At 41.0% G+C, this 21,663-nt stretch overlaps 1 protein-coding gene across 2 annotated transcripts in view; it reads right to left on the reverse strand.

Moving 5' to 3' along the window:
- Positions 1–21,663, reverse strand: part of cdh13 (cadherin 13, H-cadherin (heart)) — a 402,025-nt gene that overhangs the window by 273,604 nt on the left and 106,758 nt on the right. For both annotated transcript variants that reach the window (XR_003693189.1, XM_028585823.1), the window contains exon 2: positions 16,989–17,109. Coding sequence is in view for 1 of the 2 variants with exons in the window: in XM_028585823.1 (XP_028441624.1) it covers positions 16,989–17,109 (121 nt within the window). In the remaining variant the exon portion in view is untranslated. The remainder of the gene's footprint in view (positions 1–16,988; positions 17,110–21,663) is intronic.

The following is a 21,663-nucleotide window of genomic DNA, read 5'->3' on the forward strand; positions in this document are numbered from 1 at the left end:
TGCCACGCTAGCAGCTAGGCGAGCATTATAACGTGTGTTACAAAGTGACCACGTTGGTCTCTGAAGTAAAGGCTGGACTACAATAGAGCTGTTTGGAGCAGTTTGTGAACAGTGTTTTCTGTTGGAGATGGTAAGTCCCTTTGGGGGGGGACTTTGGGCTTTTTCACTTTGTAAACCTATAACGTGCACAAAAAGATTATATAACACAATTAAGGAAAGGGAAAAAGCCAAAAAAGCATAATACGAGCACTTTAACATGCTGTGGTTTTCTGTTCCCTTGAATTGTCATTTCTGTTATGCCCTCATTAAATGTAACAGTGCCCGCATTTACACCTCTCATCGGACCAAATGTTATTTCAGACTCTTTGATTTGACGAGCAAACCTTAAAGGCATGTCTCACAAATGAAACCATAAGGGATGATCCAAACTCCGTTCTGTGAAAAGCACAAAAAAAGTGTTTTAATCTTAAAGATTAGATAGACTTTTTTTTGTTATCCCAAATTGGGAAATTCCAGTGCTACAGCAGCAAAATATCAGACACACAGCTGTAGGAATGATTTCTTCTAGCGGTCAGTGTGACACCGAAGCTGTCGGAGCCTCTCGGAGCCTTTTATTAGATGTTGAGCATTCTTTGGGTATTTTCAAAAGTACGACTAATGCAAGCAACATGTTTCACCGGAAATTACTTTATTGGGGATGCACCCAGAGGAGAGAGGACCGACAGACATGGAGGTGGAAGGAGGAACGGAGGCTGGGGACATCTGAGCTTGTTGTAGGAATACTCTTCTTTTTTTTTTTTTTTTTTTTTTTTTTTTTGACAGGCTCCTTTGGTCGGTCGTCTGATTTGCTTTTATGTGAGACTATGAAGCATGAAAAAACTGAAAAGAGTCTCTAAATAATTTGATACATTAACCATGAAAACAACATCATTCATCACTTAGCACTTTCGTGTCACTGTTTGCGGTTACTTGACATGTTTTTAATTGAGTTTTAAAAATAATCTGTATATATCACCATATGTAAGTCACTGAAAACCATGGTAACAACGGTTTTACATCTCAGTGTGATATACTGTAACTAAAACAAGAAGCAGGCAAAATGGGTGATTACAATTTCAACCAATCAATTTCACTACTGTACTTAAGTACTAAAAGGCTGTATCTGTACTCTACTGGAGTATTATTTTTTTTCTCCTACTTCCACTTTTACTTATATATATATATATTTTCGATGAATACTCTGATACATTTTTAATGTGCTGCATCGTTACTCATTACTGTTGTGAATTCCTCACATAATACACAGTTATAGCCACGCTAATTACGTAAGTTACGTAAGAAATCCCCGAGATCGCGTTGTGTTTCTTTTCATTACGGTTGCCTGTTCAGAAGTCAGAGATGATGTAAGTTTGTACTCTTTCTATTTAGCCATTGTTGCCGCAGATTAATCTAGTCCTGAGTTGTTTGAGTCTGCAGTGAGTCCTGAATGTTAACCGTTTGACCCTGTGATGTGAAGCTGCTAGTTTATCTGGATGTTGCTAGCTTGCTAACTTTCCTGTACATCACACATGTTACTAGCTAGTGTGTGATCCGTTTTTTGGGGGGGCTTTAATCTTTACTGTGCTGGAGAGGATGTTCATTTTACTTGCACAGTGTGATAATTGTACATTTAATTTCAGTATTTGTTGACATTTGTTATTTTTAATATATTTAACATTTGTTAATTCCTTTGGCTACAGCCTTTTGACAAACATTTGACATATTAACAATATGATGTACAAACTTTTGACTGCTTTCTTTAATAACTACATAACACACTACTTGTACTTTTACTTTCAGTACTTGAGTACTTTTAACTCAAGTCACGTTTTTGGTAGAGCACTTGTACTTTTACTCAAGTATGGGTCTCTAGCACTTTCTACATGTCTGATTTCAACTCTACTAACTTCTGAATTTATCTTAATACAAATACAAAACTGTTGCTGGTTGAACACGTACAGATATAAATACAGATACGTTACTGAGGATCAACACAGAATATTGACACAATGTGTCACCCCATGCACTGTCTGGGTTTAAACGCACGGGCATACAAATTAGGGAGAGATAAAAAGGTTCTTGAAAGGATGTCAAATTTAGTGTGGTGCCATCACCTTTTTCAGCACGATAATTAAGCAGTTTATTAAGTAGGTTAGGTTTGACCCAAATGAACAAGACAGCATTACTAATTCTGAATGGGACCCATATTCTATTTGAAAATAGAAAACCCAGGGATCGGCTGGGTGCACATGTTTGTGGTCTTATCACGAGGGAACAGGTATTCTAAAATAACACAAAACAGCTGCCTATGTGACTAAAACACCTTGTTATTATTTTCCTGCTCATAATAAGAATAATACTTTTTGTAGTGCAAAGGAAATAAAATGCACAAGGAATGCATGGAGAGGGGGCTATAAAATAATGAGGCGCAGACACTGATGGTTTGTTTGGGACGATGAAAGAAAGAGAACTACGGCACCGTTTGATGGCTGCCCTCTGCAGCTGCTGCTGACGAAAGCCATGTTTATAGACTATAAACATAACTCCAAATGGAGGAAACAACCGCATGCAGCCACACACACACACACACACACACACACACACCTAGTTTTACAATCGCAAACTCACACACAAAGGAACACATTCATTACCTATAACAGACCGTGTAAATACAGAGCTAGAGAACATTTACTGCCGGTGATAAAATGACAACCCTCATTATTTAACGCAATGTAATCAGGTTGATGATCTTAAAGGACACAAAAACAATTGCATCACTTTCAGAATATAAAGTATTAGACAACTGACACCCTAATGAGATGATCAAATTGAGTATACCAAATAATTGAACCCTCTCGTATAATTATTCTACAAGAGCTTGCTAGCTAACACTAGCTAGCCCATATATGTTACAGAAGCGTTATTATGGAACCCACGCAACTTCTAGGCAAGAGCCGCCCTTCAATAGCATTCACACGCTACTATTGGCCAGGCGTCCATGCTTACGCAAGGTAATGTAACCTGATTTGTTCAGGTCCTATCCCCTGACCAGTCGCTATATCCTAACCTTAACCACTCGAGTTCAATGCCTAACCCCAACCAATGGGGCTGCTTCATAGGGCAGGACTTGCCTAGAAGTTACGCGGGAGCCATAATAATGCGTTACTGAAAAGTAGAACACAAAAATCAAATTTAAAAACTAGGAAAACAAATGATCCACTCTCTCTGACATTACCTCGCCTTCCATTGTGTAAACTGGATGCAGCGTTCGATTTGTTTTCGGGGTTTGTGTGCTTTTCACTGAGCATTGTTTCGATATTTGCAGCGTGTTTATGTATTTGGTTTTGTTGTGTGTATGTGCAGCGGTTTGCTAAATGCTGCGCATGTGTTGTCAAATTAAGATTTTTTTCTTAATTTGCTTGGGTTTTGTCTAGTTGCAGTGCGTTTGCCCCTGTCGGCCACTGTAATTCATAGCTTTTATAAAAAGACAGTTATAAAAAAGTGACTTTTCTTAACTGCACTGTGGGTTGCCCCTGCTACCAGGGGGTCTTGGCTTTAAAAGGTTAACAGAAATTGCAATGCATGCAAGCAAAAATAGATTCTTAAAGGTCCCATGACATGCTGCTTTTTGGATGCTTTTATATAGGCCTCAGTGGTCTCCTAATACTATAGTATAAGTCTCTTTCCCGAAATTCAGCTTTGGTGCAGAATTACAGGCACCAGAGCCAGTCCCACAATGAGCTTTCCTTAGGATATGCCATTTCTGTGTCTGTAGCTTTAAATGTTGTTGAGAAGGAGAGAGGTGGGGCAAGGTGGAGGGGGGGGGGTGGCCTTGACCAACTGCCACGCTTCGCTCGTTTGCAAGCCATGATGTCTCTCTCTTTCTCATGGGCGGGCCAAATTCTCTGGGCGGGCAAAGCAGAGAAAGGGGAGGTAATCTTGCTCCTTATGACCTCATAAGGAGCAAGATTCCAGATTGGCCCATCTGAGCTTTCATTTTCTCAAAGGCAGATCAGGATAACCAGGGCTCGGTTTACACCTATCACCATTTCTAGCCACTGGGGGACCATAGGCAGGCTGGGGGAACTCATATTAATGTTCAAAACCTCATAAAAAGACATTTTCATGCCATGGGACCTTTAAAGTTCTAATAAACAATGAGCATTAAAATGATTATTAAGCACTCTGAATAAGTCATCGAAATACAATTCCTGAACTTTTAGCTTTTTAATATCTTCAAATATGTTATCTGAGGCCAACCACATTGAAATTACAATGTACCCATCATTTTTTATAATGCTAGTATAGCAAGATGAAAGTATCAAACCGCCTGTTAAAAGAAACCAGCATACAGGAAATGACATCTACTCTGTTAAAACATTTTTGGGAAAGGACCAGGCCCCGTAGCCTCGTGAGACCGTCCTGATCTCGCGAGCTCCAGTTTTCCACTCGCAGATCAGTCTGGCATCTTAAGATAGAGAAAATTTGGAGCCGTTAACCAAACGATCGGGCCAATCAGCGTTGGTTTTGAGGTGGGTTAGGTGGTGATAGATAGATGGTTTATCCAATCAGCTAACCAGTATTTTCAGACAGCGGTCCGGGAACCTGAAATGGTGTCTTTTATTCCTAAATTCTCGTTACACAAACGGCAAATATCCTTTACCGACATGTTGCTTGCATGCTGAGCTAACGAGCTATGCTTTGCCTGCAGCAGCAAGGGCGGGCTTGTGTTTGTATTTTCATACGCTTCGTGGATCTGATTGGTTGATTTGGCCCGTCTATCACCAACATAGGTGATAGACAGATGGTTCATCCAATCAGCTAACCAGTATTTCCGCCCCTTCCCAAAAGTTCTCAAATGGAAAGTTCCCAGATGGATATGCCGAGCAAATGCAAAGCAATCCATCTGGCGGAGTCAGGTTACAGGCCCCGAGGAAGAGCGCCAGGCTTTGAAGCCAATTTGACATAGCAGCCAAACAGTGGAACAACAACTTCCGTGTCCATCACGTGATGCCATTGGGTCCAAAAAGACATTATCCCATAGACTTACGTGGGAAAAGAGTCAGTGAGTAAATCAGTGAGATTGATCCATATCGGTCCAATAACATTTCGAAAGTCTGGAAAAGCTTTAATTTAAAGGAACGCAGTATCAAGGTTTTTTTTTATAAATCCATGGGAAGGACCCCCCAGTGCCCCATTCGATTGGTGAATGTGCGACTGATGATGAAGCATGAACGGAGCAGCTAATACAAATCTACAAAATGTTTCGGAGCAGCTTCCCAGCTGATGCAAACTGCTCTGACTGACTGCAGTCTCTGATCATTTCAGTCCATCACTTTCTTTCCCAATCAAGATGTGCCAATGTCTGGTCAGAATAATGTAATATAAATCTTGATAGTTTCTCTGCTTGCCAAAACCTGCTCCCTAAAGTCCTTCAAAGCTGCAATTAAAAACATCAGGTTACTAATTGATGAACACGCTCTTAGTGAACAGCCTGCCTTGAATTAAACATGTGGAGTTTATTCTCCATTCCAGGAGTGCTGTGAATGTTTGTTAGACCCACTAGCAGATGTACTGCAATTTGCATCAGAAATGTAAATTTCTTCCCTGTTAAGTAGGTTAGGCAGAGACGACACACGCGTATAGGAAGGAAGCAAGAGTGATCTTCTTCAGGGGAGCGAGACGGAAAGAGAAAGTGGGAGAGACAGAGGATGGAAACAGAAGAGACAGCGATATATAGAGAGAGAGAGAGAGAGAGAGAGAGAGAGAGAGAGAGATAGTATATCAAACGATTGCCAGTTGTATCATGATTGCAGATGGGGTCTTGGCACTACTGTCCCTGTGCCCCTGATGCCTCTCAGGCCTGCTGGTGCCAGTGGACCAAGATGCCAATTCACAGATAGCAGCAGGTGCGCCGATACTGTATATCCATCCGAATGTCATACAAGATGAAAAACCTACGGAAACCCTGTCCCGACTTTAACTTCCTCTAGATAGTCAAGTTTCAAAGGCCCGTAGCCAGCCTAGTGGAAGTGTTTTTTACAAAATGTTGACCTTTTTGCAGTTTTTCCCTCATTTTGTATTTAATTATGAGGTTCAAATACTTCATTTTGGTGACGTTTTATGCATTCATTTGTGAGGGACAGAGATGGGAAGTAACAAAGTACAAATACTTCGTACTCAAGTAGATTTTTCAGATATTTTTACTTTAATATTTATATTTGTGGCAACTTTTTACTTTTACTCCTTACATTTTTAACACGAATATCAGTACTTTCTACTCCTTACATTTTACAAAATTGGCTTTTTACTTTAGTTTCAAATAGATTCAGTGGCGTTAATGTTATTATTTTTTGTGTCACCAATACCAAATTCAATCTAATTGGATGGGAATATACCGTCCGTTGCATTTGACGCACCACTACAAGACGACTCGACAGATTTGGCGGCCAATCATTGTGGCTTGATGGTGGTAACGTTAGCACATAGAAGTATGGATGGCGACATGATTGAAAATGAAGAAAACTGAGATCCCAGAGATTCGGCAGACAAGCAGCAAGACATTCCAGATCATCCTTGGCCTTATCTGAGAGAGATGTTTGAGATAGCAGGCATCAAGAATGACTACTGGCGAATGTGCTGCGTAACTCTAAAAGTATGGGCAACTTCTTAATTAATGTCTGTTTAGATACATTAGACGTTAGATTGTGCGTGCCAGTTAGCTTCACAGAAGTGGTGCTTTTAACAAGAATAGGGCTTCGGTTTGGTTTAGATTTTTTTCATTAAAAGTTATTTAAAAGTGCAGGGACTTAATCAACGCAGGCTTATGACCCGCGCTTACTGGAAATTCCTCATTCATGTGAAATCCCTATCACGAGTGGGGTTCAGCGGGCTACCCACGCCTCTCGGTGAAGGGTAGATACACGCCGATCCACTCAGTGTGGCTAGCGTGCAGCCCCGAACATATAATCAATTGAAAATACCCTTTAGCATCGATAAAGTCACCTAATGTAGTTCATCTAGTCACATTGTCAATCCCGAGCTGATGTGCCTTGTTGTTCTTGACTGCATGTCCTTTTTTCCCCGACGAGAAATTGACTAATAAAATCCGCTATTATCAATGTTCCTGTAGCCTATTAATTAACAATGAATCAAATCTATGTGTATATGGGAGGTTTTGCTTGCAGTGACGAACCCACAGACAATTGTCACTAAATATTGCCCAACTCTGCAACCATCAGCTCTACGGAGGATCTTTCAGCTCATTCTTTCGGTTTTCTGGCCCGCAGCTTTACAGTTTTGATTCACTCTCACCGCTCTCATACTGTAGCATCGTTTTTTTGGCCACAGCAGGCAGATGTTTTAAAGGAAAAAGCTCCAGACCACTGAGGCCTATATAAAAGTATCCAAAAAGCAGCATGTCATGGGACCTGTAAGCCGCTGAGAGACCTATATTTCCCTCAGAAGTTAATAGAGAGCAAAACAGAACTAAAAAGAGAGTGAATATTGGACTTTTATTCACAAGGTTTGCAAGCAAGTTCGCCATATCAACTTTAAAGATGATGTCAGTGTTGTGTGCACAGCTCGTTTCCACAGCTTCCAATTAGCCAACAAATCTGTTATTGCAGGTGTATAGGAGAGTTTGCGTTTATCAAAACTTAGTTTTAGCCATCATTTTCAACAAGTTTGATGATTATGTAAACCACTTTACGGGGAGGTAAAACCAAAAGTGACTGCACCCATAATGTCAGGAATAATATCTTTGTATGTGTACAACTCAGGGAAGCACAGTTGGTCAAAGTGGAGCCAGTTAACAGTTTGGATAATCATTTTATCACATTCATTACTCTTCCAAATAAGTTTAGAACTTGCATGGACTGTCTGACCACTTGCGTTTCTTTCCCCTTGAGATTTTTGGTCATGTTCCCAAATGTCAGCAATTAACTTGGTGAGAATAGAAATTATGGCCAAAACAACGTTTTTTTCGGTCAGGATTTGCTGCCACTTCAGTTCCTCTCTCTCTCCTCTCCTGTCCTCTCCTCTACCATTTACTCTCCTCTTTCTGCATCATCAATCCCTCCTTCGCAAGTTGACCCGTATAGGCTCGACCGTAGCAGTTAGCCAGATCCACCAGGGACCCACATGGATTCTGTCTATTGGTTCACTCCTTAGCCGTTACAAATAAATACCATGCCCATGGAAAATATATTGTACATACAATGCTCAGATTCACAAACATAAGGTATGTAGAAAGACCCGCCCACACACTCGCATACACATGTGCACACACACACACACACACACACAAACACACACACAGACACACACACTTGCATACCCCTACCAGTAATGGCCTTTCCTGTAATTACAGTCATTTGTCAAAAGAGTACCTTGATTTATGGTCAAATTAAAAATACACCGGAAAAGAAGCTGCAGGTCCTGATGACTCGGGCTACAGAAGGTAATAAATGCTGCTCCATTACAGGCGTGAGAGTGGCACGATCAGGATGTGCACCCTGCCATGCAGAGAGAAGCGGGGCAGAACATCAATCCATCCCTCCCGCAGTCTCTGGATGACAGAGTGGGTGTAGTAGGTGAATGCTTGGGGTGGCATTGAGTGAGGTGGTGGCAGTGGTGGGTTGAGGGTATGCAAGGGAGCTTATATTGCCAGCATTAATAAGTAGGGCACCACTGTGTGGGACTCAGCTTTTCCTAACTCACAATACAGGTTGTCTGTTTATAGCCTTTCTCTTTCTCCATGCAGTGAATCTCCGTTATAATTGATTTTTTTTTTTTGCTTTAGTTTATGCAAATGCCACAAGACAAAAACACTTGGCTATAGGCCCCGAAACACAATGGCATTTTACTGAGCCACATCAATAAACAGGTGGATAAAATATGCTCTTATTGTGTTAGCCGGTAGATATAATTCAATGTTTTACTGGAGAGCATCATATCTAAAGTAACAGCAGGGAAATAATGAGCTACTCAATGACAACGCAAAAGGGTTAAGGGGATGGATGGGTTCGATAACAGAATGAAGTGAGTAATACATTATAAACAGATGAGAGAGCTGTTCCATTTGTCCAATTTATCTAAAACCACTAGGCTATATCCAAATTCAAGCACTTTTAAATTGCCTCGATGATAAAGTCGGAGGCAACACGAGCGATAGACAAGAAGCGTGCCAACAAGGAGGTCTTTCTGAGCTCAGTGCAGTTAATATGCCTCGGGCCTAGTGCCAGCCAGGAGAGTCCACACACTGCTGCCGAACACAGAGCGGAGGTCTTACTGCTCGCAATGCCAAGCCTGGAGTCCCACCTCCTTTGTGTATATTTTTTTTAAAGTCACATCTTATGGAATGCTTGATTAAGGGATGTGAGTGATGCTACAGAGAATGCTAAAGGCTGCCATGTTTTTAGGAGTAATCATGTTTGGTGGTGGGATTGTAGAACAGCCACAGAGCCATGGTCTTGCTCTGCAGGGTACAGATAAGGTGGCTCTCCTCATTTCTTTTTCACATTTTTATTGGCTTTCGGCATCATATGCCCTATAGCTTCCCAGTACACCATAGAATTCAAACCGTAGTTTCACCTAAGGTTTGCATAAATTAACAGAACGTAATGTCTTCGGCATGCTGGCAATAAATGCTCATGAAGAAGTTCACTTTCTGCACACTAACTGCGCTATGGATAGTATGAAGTGCCATTATTTCTGACAGCCTGCCAGGTCGGTGACAGCAAACTGCATCAACTTTACTGCCACCTCTGAGAAGGCAGCGGCAAGGCAAGAAACAAACAGCTCGCAAAACTAAGGTGAGCTATAACACCATCTCAGAATCAATACATCTCGTTGCTGTATTTCTCGTTTTTCACCATGGCAGAACCCACTGAGAGAAAGAACGAATAAAGTAACTTTTTCAGAAACTAATTTATCCTTTCAGTAAATGTCATTCACCACCTGGCCTCCCTAATGCATCTCGACCCTGTGGAGACGTCGTTTGGTATGTGAAACACGCTCAAGAACCATTTTGTTTTGTAAAATGTATGAAGGTGAAGCCCACATTTGAATTCCTTCTTTGATTTTAAGACATGTCCCTTTTAGAAAAACAGTCTGTTGACTGTGCATCAACAGAATGTGTTGTGTGTGCAGTGGTTGCTGTTGCATTGAAACAGAGAAAGCCTTTGAATTGACGGCATTGCATATTAATCGAATAAAGGATGAAGTCCGTTGAGCACTGTTATTTTATGTATTGGAGTCCATTTTTCATTTCATTCATTAGTCAGCAAAAAATGGCAGTCGTCACCATCGGGTTAAACATCTCTTACACCTTAGTAAACTCAACTCCTTTGCGAAAAAGCAATTTCCGGACTTTTCGATTTTTTTTGTATTCAAGGGTTTTCAAATTGAACTGTAGGCTCTAGGCAATGTGAGGTTAATTGTATAACACTTCAATCTAGCAGTGCAGATGTACAGGTTTTAGCGTTAATCCTTCAAATCACGTCCAGATATTTGGATTAAAAGTGATTTGACATGACAAACGTTGACGGTGTCGTGGGCAAAACAAGAAGTGGATAAATGGTTAACCTCAAATGAGCATTAGGTCAGTTTCACTGATTGAAATAAGACACAATCAACAGAACACACAAATCACACAATCTAGCAAGGGTAGAAATGGAGCAAATGGTAGAAATGGAGCAAATGGAGTTTTTTTGTGATTGTTGCGGGAAAAAATCCTTGATTATATGGCACATTTTCTTAAAAAATGCGATGAAATTGCGGGAACTTGCAAAAATTGCGGGAATTTACACGTAATTATGTCACTTCATAACGTTCCCATGGCAACAGGGAAAAATGGCTGCTCTTGTGTGAAGTAAACAACATTTTTCAACTTTCTGAAGATATATGTGACTTTTTTGCAACGAAAATGCGGGGATTATGAAATCATGCAAGCCCCGCATATTTTGCGTGGAAATCTCCAATTTATGCAGCGAAAGTGTGGCGTATTTGAAAAAATGTGGCCCCCTAATAAATATGCGGACTTGGACTTGGCTGATTATACATTGAAATATGCGATCGCACAATTGCGTTTTTCTGAAGAGACTGACGTTTATGCTGTTCGAAATGATGAGTCGTCGGAGCTCACGAGTTGAGAAAGAGAGAGAAGTGTTCTCCATGGCCACCCTTGACCTACGCTTTTTCTTTTGCATGTACACTTCTTTTTTTCAGATGCATCCATTTTTCATGTAAGCATGCGACCAGCTGAGCAGGAGGAGAGCTGGAGTGAACGGAGGAAGAAACAAAACAGAAAGACAAGTAGAAAAACCAGGACCAGAGAGAGGAAATGTTCATGATGGAGTGGCAAACGGAACAGGAGGAGCAGGAGTGAGAAAGCCGGAGAAAGAGTGAATGTTTGCACACTGTACAATACGTGCGTGCGCTAGCTTCTCAGGTATGGCCATTAGACGAGGTGGATGTCCTTGAACCCCGGGCTGCGCCAACAGGTATCTCTCGCTAACAGACCGCCCCTCCAATGGTAATTACACAGGGAGGTCTACAGCAGGTGGCACAGGGCTGAGCAGAATTTACATAAATCTGCATGTGTCACTGGGCCTGGCTGCAGCCTCTGGCACTCAGTGTGAATCATGCTCACACTCAGCAGACAATTTGTTCAAATTTAACTAAATGGACGGAAGGTAAAATAGTATCAACACTCAATCTGAAATCCATACATATTGCTGAATGCGTGTGGCATTCCCTTTTCCATTTCCTTTTAAATCACATACACACACAAGCAAACATATGCACAAAACTGACCCACTGACATGTACACATAATGTTATATCACTTTGATCACTGTTATGGAACTACCTACACATATTTCAGGCTGAATGCTGAAATCATGTGCCTTATTTGTTTCCTTTGTACTTTTATATGTTGATTTTTCGACATGCCAGTACCTCCTGAGGCGTTTTGCAAAGTGCAAGTGCTTTGAATTTTTAAGAGACACTTACTATGATCAAAAACTGTATAGCACTTGCTGTTACTGTGCAGTTATGTGCAGCTGTAAACAAAACAACAACACAACACAGTTTGCAGTATGCATGCAAGCTTTCATCTTTGTGTGTCTCATGAATATCCCCTCTAAGCATGCACATATATTTATGTTTGGATGTGTGTGCGTGTGAGTAAGCGCATTGTGTGTGAACACTGGCATGCCTATCGCTTCTGTCCATGACTTGTGAGCACTGGGACACCCCCCATGGTGAGAGGTGTTTCTGCTGACAGGAGCATATTCAAGGTAATAGAACCACTCTGGTCCCAGAGCAGAGCACTAAAGCAGAACTGAGTTCTGTCTCCTACTACACGCGCCACTGAACCTCCAGATGACAAAATGCATCACCGGCTGACCGAATCAAACACAATAAAGCAGGAAAAAAATAGATTGAAGGAGAAAATGCTCAGATTTGTCATATTTCGCTGTCTAGGTAGGAAACTATGTATTTTCAGTTGGAAAAGCTGACTTTCAATGGCGTGCCATGTGAAAGATATTTCTATTATTTTAGACATCTATTTTACCTAAAGGTATCATATTATTCAAATTATAGTGTAAGTGTCTAATGTGCCTATCTGTGTGTATGTGCTCATTGCAAAAGAGCTGTGTTAGTCATTGAGGAAGTGGGTCAAGGAATGTCCCTGATGCACAGAAAGTTAAAGGTGCTGTAGGTGGGAAGATCCAGGGCTTAGCCAAACAATTTGAACATAGACAACTTCTCAGTCCCTCGCCCCTTTCTGCTAAAGCCGAAAACAGTCTCCTAAGCCCCTCCCCCCACAAGGGAGAATAAATGCATGTGCATGAGCAGTGATTGACACGCAGTTAGACAGCCCCCTGGCCCTGATTGGTGCATCTGAACAGGGAGCTGTGGACTTTTGCGAATCGCACAACAGGCTGTAGGTGGTGCCAGAGGAGCCAGATTTTTTTTAAATGACCTGCTTCATGTAGTTCTACTGGAACATAGGGTCAGTTTCAGCAAATATGACAGAAAGTTAGTTTTATAAGTCTTACCTACTGCACCTTTAAGCTGAAGTCATAAAATTTGTTTACGCCTTCATGGTTTAAAGCGCCCATATTATGCTCATTTTCAGGTTCATAACTGTATTTTAAGGTTGTACCAGAATAGGTTTAAAATGGTTTAATTTTCAAAAAACACCATATTTTTGTTGTACTGCACAGCTCTCTCTCACTGCTGCAGATCCTCTTTTCACCTGGCCTCTGTTTTAGCTACAGAGTGAGACCTCTTTTCTTCTTCTGTACTATCTTTGATTGCACTCACACATGCGCAGTAGCTCAGATTTAGATCATGTCAGCTAGCTCCATAGACAGTAAAAGAAAGCCTGTTTCTCCAACTTCAGTCAGTTACAAGGCAGGATTAGCTGGGAGACTTCTAAACGAGGGCGCACATGTAAGTAGTTCTTTTGTAGATTATGGTGAACTTGTGTTTGTTGTAGCAGTGCTTTGCCATTGAGAACAAGGTAGCATGCTAACGCGGAGACTGAAGGCAGGACACATTCAAAAACCGTATCTCACTCAAAAAAGCATGGATGGATTTTTTTCAAAGTTTGTATGCGTGTGGAAGCACCAGAGACACAAAATAACACCCCAAATCCCAGAAAAAGGGATTTTTTTTCATAATATGGGCACTTTAAGGGTGCAGATAAGCAGCAACACAGGAAAGGTCATGAAAAAGGGGAAGAGGAAGAAGACAGAGGGATTCTGTCAACCCATTTGGAGTGAAACCAGACTTCTACCGGACTAGTGTGCATGAAGCAATCCCACCCATTCTGAGGACACAGAGGAGAATGAAAAGGAGTGGAACTTTGTAACTATTGCTCATAACTTGGTGGACACGAGGAGTCACAGTTATGGCCCGCATGTTTTGGCCAGCACATGTATTTGTATATTTTAAAATGCTGTTACTAAAGAAGTGTTAACTTTATTCTGTCGTCTCAGTAATTTACTTCAGTCCACTAGTTAAGTGATCATCCAACGAATACACTTAAGAGGGATGATTTAGAGTGTAAGGTAATTGGAATCCGAATCTGAGGCCTGAGTGCCTGAGGGTTTCAGATCTTAATTTATCATCCTTCACATGCAAGAACACCTCTACAGGCACTGCATGACACTCCAGCAATGAAGGAAGTAAATGTGTTACTCCTGTGTATATAGATACAGCACATTGTGTGCATGTCATTAAAGCAGTTAATGGCATTCCTCCAATGTAGCCTCGTAATGTGTAGAGCAACACAGTAGGATGATGAAATAAATAAAGTGGCTGAATAACGAGCGGGGAATGAAAACAAGCTGCACAATAAATGACAGACTGCATTAACAAACTATGAATTATTACCATTGGAATTTACATATTTCCATTGTATTTCATCACATTGCACACGTAAAACAACAAACTTCGTGCAAAAGTGAATTCATTATTGAGCATTTGAAATCGGCTCCGCTTTAAAACTGCCGTTAGCTGACTGCATCTTGTCGATCTCTGTGGAGAGACGTGCCGGCGGCCATGATCACAACCCCAGAGGAGCTGCTAGCCAGCAGACGTTATTGCTGATCTCTATGGAGACGAAGTGAAGCTGTGCAGGTAAGCATTGCCAGAGGGTCCCAGAGGAGCAGATTGGACCAATAAGTTGTGGCAGCAATATGGAGTTGAGATTGTACTTCTGTGGACTGAGTTTCGCAATGCAGGAGTCTGCGGGGAATGTGACCGGCAACTGCAGTCAGTAGGGGGGGGCAGGGCTGCTTGCTAAGAAATGGAACCAAGCCTCCACAACGGCGACCAATCTGCAATGAACCTCCATAACCTTCCTCTCAACTTCTTCTCAATCCTTTAACGGTTTGATTATAAACCTGCTGAGATCAAACACATATTTCTGCATTATAAAAAAAAATAAAAATGCAAGTCCTAGGCTCTTGGGGACTGAGTTCTGCGAAAGGCTAAGCCGACTCGAGCATGGTAGCTAGTGTACGGGGACTGTGAAGCGGCGGCAAAATATAAGCGCACAAGGCAAACACACATGCATGTGAGCACACACACACTTAAAAAAGGAACAAAAGAAGAAGGAAAAGAAGATTCACTTTTGTGAATTTCATCCAATCAAGGAGAATAATTTATTTGCAGACACACATTATGTTGTTGTTGTTGTTATCTTTGTGCGGCTAAGACACAGCCTGTCCTATCTCCTATTTTTAACAAGAATTCACATTAATTCTAATGAATGTGTAAAACAAACTAAACTATACACATACGCACGCACGCACGCACTCCTAATGCTTAGGATGGGTTAAATGCAGAGATTGAATTTCACTACATTGTACTGTATGTGACAAAGTTTTTTCTTCCTCTTCTCTATTAACAAGTAAACGTTAACTTACAAGTTGTCAACACAAAATGTGTCTTATTTAATTAGTTACCTAGTAACCCTGTGCCTTGCCAAGAAAGTTGTTAATAATTAAATTCAAGTGTTCCTCTCTTTCTGATTGAAACAGCAGGGTTAAACCAATCATTATTTCAGCTTTTAAAGTCCACTTGCTTTCACGGTGAAGGATCATAACAAACGTGGCTCGTTTAGAATCGGCTTTACAGTTTTGGGGCATCTAGCATTATCATAGATACGATACTTTGTCTGTTTGCAAATTTTTAAACTAATAACTATACGTTTGCTCGTTCACCTCCTGAGCATGGGCCCTCACTCACAGACCTGGGACCAGGTCGGGTCTCAGATTCTAGCATTCGAGTAGACCGGTGAAGACCTCTAGAGCAGAGATCTTCAACAGGGGGTCCGAGACCCTTAGTGGGTCCTCAGAGTTGCTGCAGGGAGGCCACCAAATTATTGTATGATAGTTTAAAATTTTTTTTAATAATACACAGTATGTGTCTGAAAATATACATTAACATGAATCCAACATCTTATTTGTTAACATACATCTTTTTTTAATTAACACAACATTGATGATAGTCTTACTGGCCTATAAATAAGGTAGCCATCCAAAGATTGTTACTTTTTCACATTTTAACATTAAAACACGATGTATATATATATATATATATATGAATATGTCAACAATTATTATTTTAACACATTAGTATTGTATGCACCATAAAAAAGGTATATCTAAAGGCCCTCGGCAGCCCTACACATTATTGTAGGCCAAGTTTAATGTGCAACTCAATTAGAGAAATACATTATATATGGTAAGGGGTCCCTGCTCTGTCTATCTTTCAGTTGAGGGGTCCTTGGCCTTAACATGTGAAGACCCCTGCTCTAGAGTAAACTTTAAGGCTATAGTGCGTAGTTTCTGTCTCCACAATGAGGAATTCTAATGCTACGTTTACACGTGGCCGGCTATTTTCATAAACGGACATTTCAACCTCTCGGTTTTCTCGGTTTTTAGAAATAATCGTTTTCTGTGATAAAAACAGGGTTTTCGTGTAAATGAGAGGCCAAACCGCAGGAAAATATCTGCGTCTTCCCTTCGTGTAAACGGGGCTTAAGTAATGACAACAAAACTGTCGGCGCATCCACATGATACAAGCCTTCCGTGATCGCGCACAGCCCCCGCCCCTCCCCCACGCAGTTGCTAGTAGCCAAGGAGGACACGGAGGAATTAAAAAAAACATGGACTCTTCAGAAGAGGTCATTATCTTCACTCGATTTTCTACACGCAAAATTTGCCGGAGGACACCATTTTCTAAACGTAGCCATACTGAGAAATACAGAGAGCGTTGTGTGGGGCTGATAATCTTAATTAGCTTTGTAGCAACTCATATGACAATGGCTTGAATGTAACGGACGTTCATGAATAGATAAAAAGTCACGCACTAAAGCTTTAAAGCAAAGCACAAAAAGTTCCGTTTGTTCTGTCCGTGTGCACTGACCTTGTATAAGCGCCTGGCCTTTCTGGAAAGCTTCACTGTACGCCACCTGGTAGTGTTTGACCTGGAAGCCAGGTACACAGCCCTCACGGCCTCCATCCTCTTGGCCCCCTACACGGGCAACCTGCAACACACAGAACAAAGGACAGGTCAAATCAATGCACATGAACACACGCTTTGTGAGCAGAAAAACCTGACAGGCACAGACAGGGGGATAGAATAACTAATGTTTTTCATTAAAAAAAAGAATGTGTTTAATAGTTTCTCTTTTTTCTCTTAACACTGGGAAGGGAAAATCAAGATGCCAATTTATTTTATTTATTTTTACAATTCAAATTGGACAACTAAAAAGTTCCTTGACTTTTCATTGACCCATGTTCTCTTCAAATTACATTTATTCAATTTAAAAAATAATGCAGGGAAAAACAGCACTTTAACCCCTCTTGAAAAACAAAGGGTGGGTGTTCCCATGGAAACGGACCATTATAGTGTGGTTTCAAGTGATTCTCAGAGAGGAGAATGGTAGGAATGGTAACAGCAGATACACAGCGGAGCAAAACTTACAACTCGGTTGTATGCAGAAATGTGATGCATTAATTCAAAGACGTGCTTCATGCTGTTTTACTCAGTTTGTTTTTATTTAACATTTCACATTGTATGATTGTCCAAAGTGACCCGTTTAGAAATGCATCCAAGTTGCAGTTGAGTTCCGTCTGTGAATAGTAAATAATAATGTGAATAAATGAATTTAGCGGCAGGTATTTTGTTTTAACAAGTCATTAAAAATTAACTCACGTTATTCATGTGCAAGTTCACTTACAGTCAACTGGAAAAGATAGCTAGGATGACTGCATGCACTGTGGTCAATTCTCAAGAAAATGTACAATACATTACATTTACTTCAGATGTAAAGCTTATGTAGTCTGTCAGACTAAGTTTGGGTCAAAAATATGGTAGCTTGCAGTTATAATTCCAGGTTGAAACTTCAATCCTAACCCTACTCCAAGAGGGAAGGGAGATTTATTGGTTTTATGTTACAGGAGTTGATTGACAGACTGGGACAGATCTCATGTCCAAAATATATATAATATAGGTAGGGTTGGGTACACAACCGGTAGGAATCGGATCGGATTAGAACGCAAATTTTGGTTCCTCATTTCGATTCCACTAAATGTGTCGACTGAAATATTTTATCTGTCGCTCCAAAACGAACGCAAAAATATCACACTTTCTCTGTAGTCTACCGTTAGCTAGCTACCGTAAATGTAGGCTATTTTTAAAATTCCATATTTTACGTCCGTTCTGGGCTCACCAAAATGGACGTAAAAGCCTTTTCTTTTCAGTTTTTGAAGAATCGGTTTAGGAATCTGAATCGTTTTAAAAGTACCGGTTCGGCATCGGAATCGTAAAAATCCAAACGATACCCAACCCTAAATATAGGTTACAATTACTTTAAAACACAATGGCACAAGAGTGCATGTTGGCATAACTAACACGTTTTTAGTTAACCATGGTAATAGCATAACCGCCCACAGCACACTTGCTTTAAGCAATGCCCTTGTGTCTGAACTACCAGCTAACCGAACCAATCAGCGTCCGGTGAGGAGCCACTGGCAGCTACGGGTGTGGTTTAAGTGTGTGTGACGGCAGCGACTGTTTGTCTTTGTCTTGTCTCTTCTGTTCAAAACAACAATGGTGGACATAACAGACAGTTCATTAAATCACCAGCCAGATATAGTGCCTGCTCTTTCCCAAACAGTTTCCAATGACTTCTCAGATTGGTTAGCAAACCCCCCATAACTCATCAGCTGCCCAACCCCAAATAAAGGTTTTCCAAAAAAAGCCCAGTCTCAGGTACGGATACGGATGTGTGTGTTTTGTGCCTCGGGCTTCTCAGCTAACTCTTTTACATTAAATAATCTCCATTGTAGGCCAGGCTGCCAAGTGAAAAACTCCCCACTCGGGCTACATGCATGTGGGCGTTCGGCCCAAAAACAGCCAAACAATGGTGGGGGCTGTGTGGGTTAATATGTTTGTAGGTTTATCAGACAACAAAATACTTTGCAGGGGTTTAAAATAGTACGAGTCACTGTTATCACAGTGAGAATCAATTTTTTCTTGCATTACAACAATCAGACACCACCAGGAATGTGCGTTTGCATGCATCTCATTGATTACAGACTGGATGCAACTGCTCTGTCTGTGCTGCACCTCTTAGGTTGTCGTCAGTGCAACATGGTAGTTGGTGTAACTTGATAGTAAAGCACTAACACACTTTGTTGAAAGACAATGTATGGTTTTGTATCCAGTAACCCTCGTGTCTCACCAGAGCACCTTTTTTACATGAAGAAAATGAAGAGCTTGAATGATGAGCAGCGCTGCGCCACTCCTGTTCATAGTGAATTGAAGTGCTTTAACACAAGCCTCGTGACTGCTAGCGTTGGCTGGAGTAAGGACAGTCTTCTTAAGGAGAGCATTTTTCAATAGTGACAAGCCTCGCTTCTGTTATGAGCGAAAAGGAGGGGGTCAAGAGATAGGTAACTTCAAACTCTTTGTGTATTGGCAATAGCTGCTATTTGGAATCATTACACTATTCAACGAACCACTTTAGAATATAATAATAATAATACGTTTATTTGATAAAGCACCTTTTACAGATAAAGTCACAAAGTGCTTCACATGATGATTTGTTAAAATACAGTAGGATCCAAACAGAAAATGAGCAAGCGAAAATAAATAAAATACCAATGAAGGTAAACGATTAAAATACAAAAAACCCAAAGTTACACTGCAGAACGTAAGTTAATAGGAAGGGCGTTCCACAGAGTCGGAGTGACCACTTCAAAGGAACGGTCACCTTTAGTTTTCAAACGAGTGCGTGGGAGCACCAGTAATCCCTGGTTAGAGGACCTGAGGCACCTGTTAGTAGTGTACAGATGGTCAGAGATATAAACAGGTGCCTGACCATGCAAGGCTTTAGAACAAGAATTTTAAATTGGATCCTAAACTTGATCGGAAGCCAATGTAACAAGAATAAAATAGGAGTGATGTGCCACATCCTGGTGAACCTGGTGAACAGCCTTGCAGCAGAGTTGTAGACGGTCCTGGGACGACTTGCTGAGGCAGGTGAAAACAGAGTTGCAGTAATCAGGCCGGGATGATATAAAACCATGAATGATCATCTCAAACTCAGATTGCGAAACAACAGCTCTAAGTTTAGCAATGTTTCTCAGTTGAAAGAACCATGTGGAGGATAGTGATTTTATATGTTGATCAAGAAACATGTTATGATACAAAATTTAACACCCAGATTTCACAGTTTGGGCTGTATAGACCTTTTTCACGGCAGACGTGTTGACATGTCATAGTAGGAAAAGCACAGGTGTATTCAAAACCATTAATGATGGCTGCATTCCACTTAGGAGAGGCCCTGGTATTGTGCATGCTGACTCACTGAAATAGCTTACTGGGACACATGATGGATTTGAGCAATCATTAAGGTTATTCATTTTAGCTGTGCTTTTCCTAATATGACAAGTCAAAATGTCTGCCGTGAAAAAGGTCCATAGCTGAAGAAAGGGACCCCAAAAGCTGAACGATCTTGGAGGCTGTAGTATCCGGAGCAATAATAAGGAAGCAGAGTTGCAATAAGCAAGCAGAATTATGTGTGTTGCAGAAATTGACAGACATGCTACAGATGCAGCTCGGAAACAGGAAACTTTTAATGATTTGAGCACACCTAACAAACCCAAATGATTGAAAATAAACATCCTGCAGTATGTAGGTCAGCTTAGCATGTGTGCTGAGAAACCATTAGGCTAGTGAAACACTGTAAAGAAGGAGAGAGTAAGTGAAGGGACCCACTGATCATTAACAGATCCATCAACATTGTGAAAAGGTTTCCATATTGGACTGAAATCACAGGGAAAGGGTGGAGATGATAGATTGGAGGGGGATTTAATGCCTTAGTGATCACAGTCACATTTCCGCCATCATAATGCCCTCTAGCTCTCTCTAGCATTTCTCTAGTGATTGGGTAAAATGTCATGTGTAAATGTTGCATTTTGATCATAAGAAGAAAAAGAAAAAATGTAAGACATGAAAATTCTGTATCTACAATTAAACTGTTTGTTTTTTTAATAAACACTCAAGCAACTATTGCTGGGTTATCCTCACACAGTAGGGGCTGTGATTAGATACATCATACGGTATGGCATACGTGATGCGTATCTGCCAAACTGAGCCATCTGTCAACCGGTGACATCCCACCTGCTCATCCTCCTATCTCTTGACCCCTCCTCTAGCAGCTCCTTCACACATATCAAGAGTGCTTAAATGAGGAAAAAAATAATCGATTCTTTCCGTCATAGAGCTATGACAATAGAATTAAAATGAGAGTAGAGCGGACATTCACATTCAAATCAACATAGCAGGATGGTCAGAGCGGCGGACCATTTTTATGTCTACCTTTGCCATTGCAGAGAACTGTGACCGTTGGAGCAGGCTAACTTACGTATAAATCAATTTGCGGCAAGTCACAGACTTACTGACGTAAGGTATCGCGACAAACGAGCAGTAAAGTAGCACAAATCATGGAGAAAAGTCTCTGGTGCACTATGTCAGTTACCCTGCTGCTAGAGAGGAATTGGGGATTGCTGAATGTAATTGCTCCATATTT

This window comes from Perca flavescens, chromosome 8 (assembly GCF_004354835.1).
Source record: "Perca flavescens isolate YP-PL-M2 chromosome 8, PFLA_1.0, whole genome shotgun sequence".
Classification (NCBI taxonomy): domain Eukaryota; kingdom Metazoa; phylum Chordata; class Actinopteri; order Perciformes; family Percidae; genus Perca; species Perca flavescens.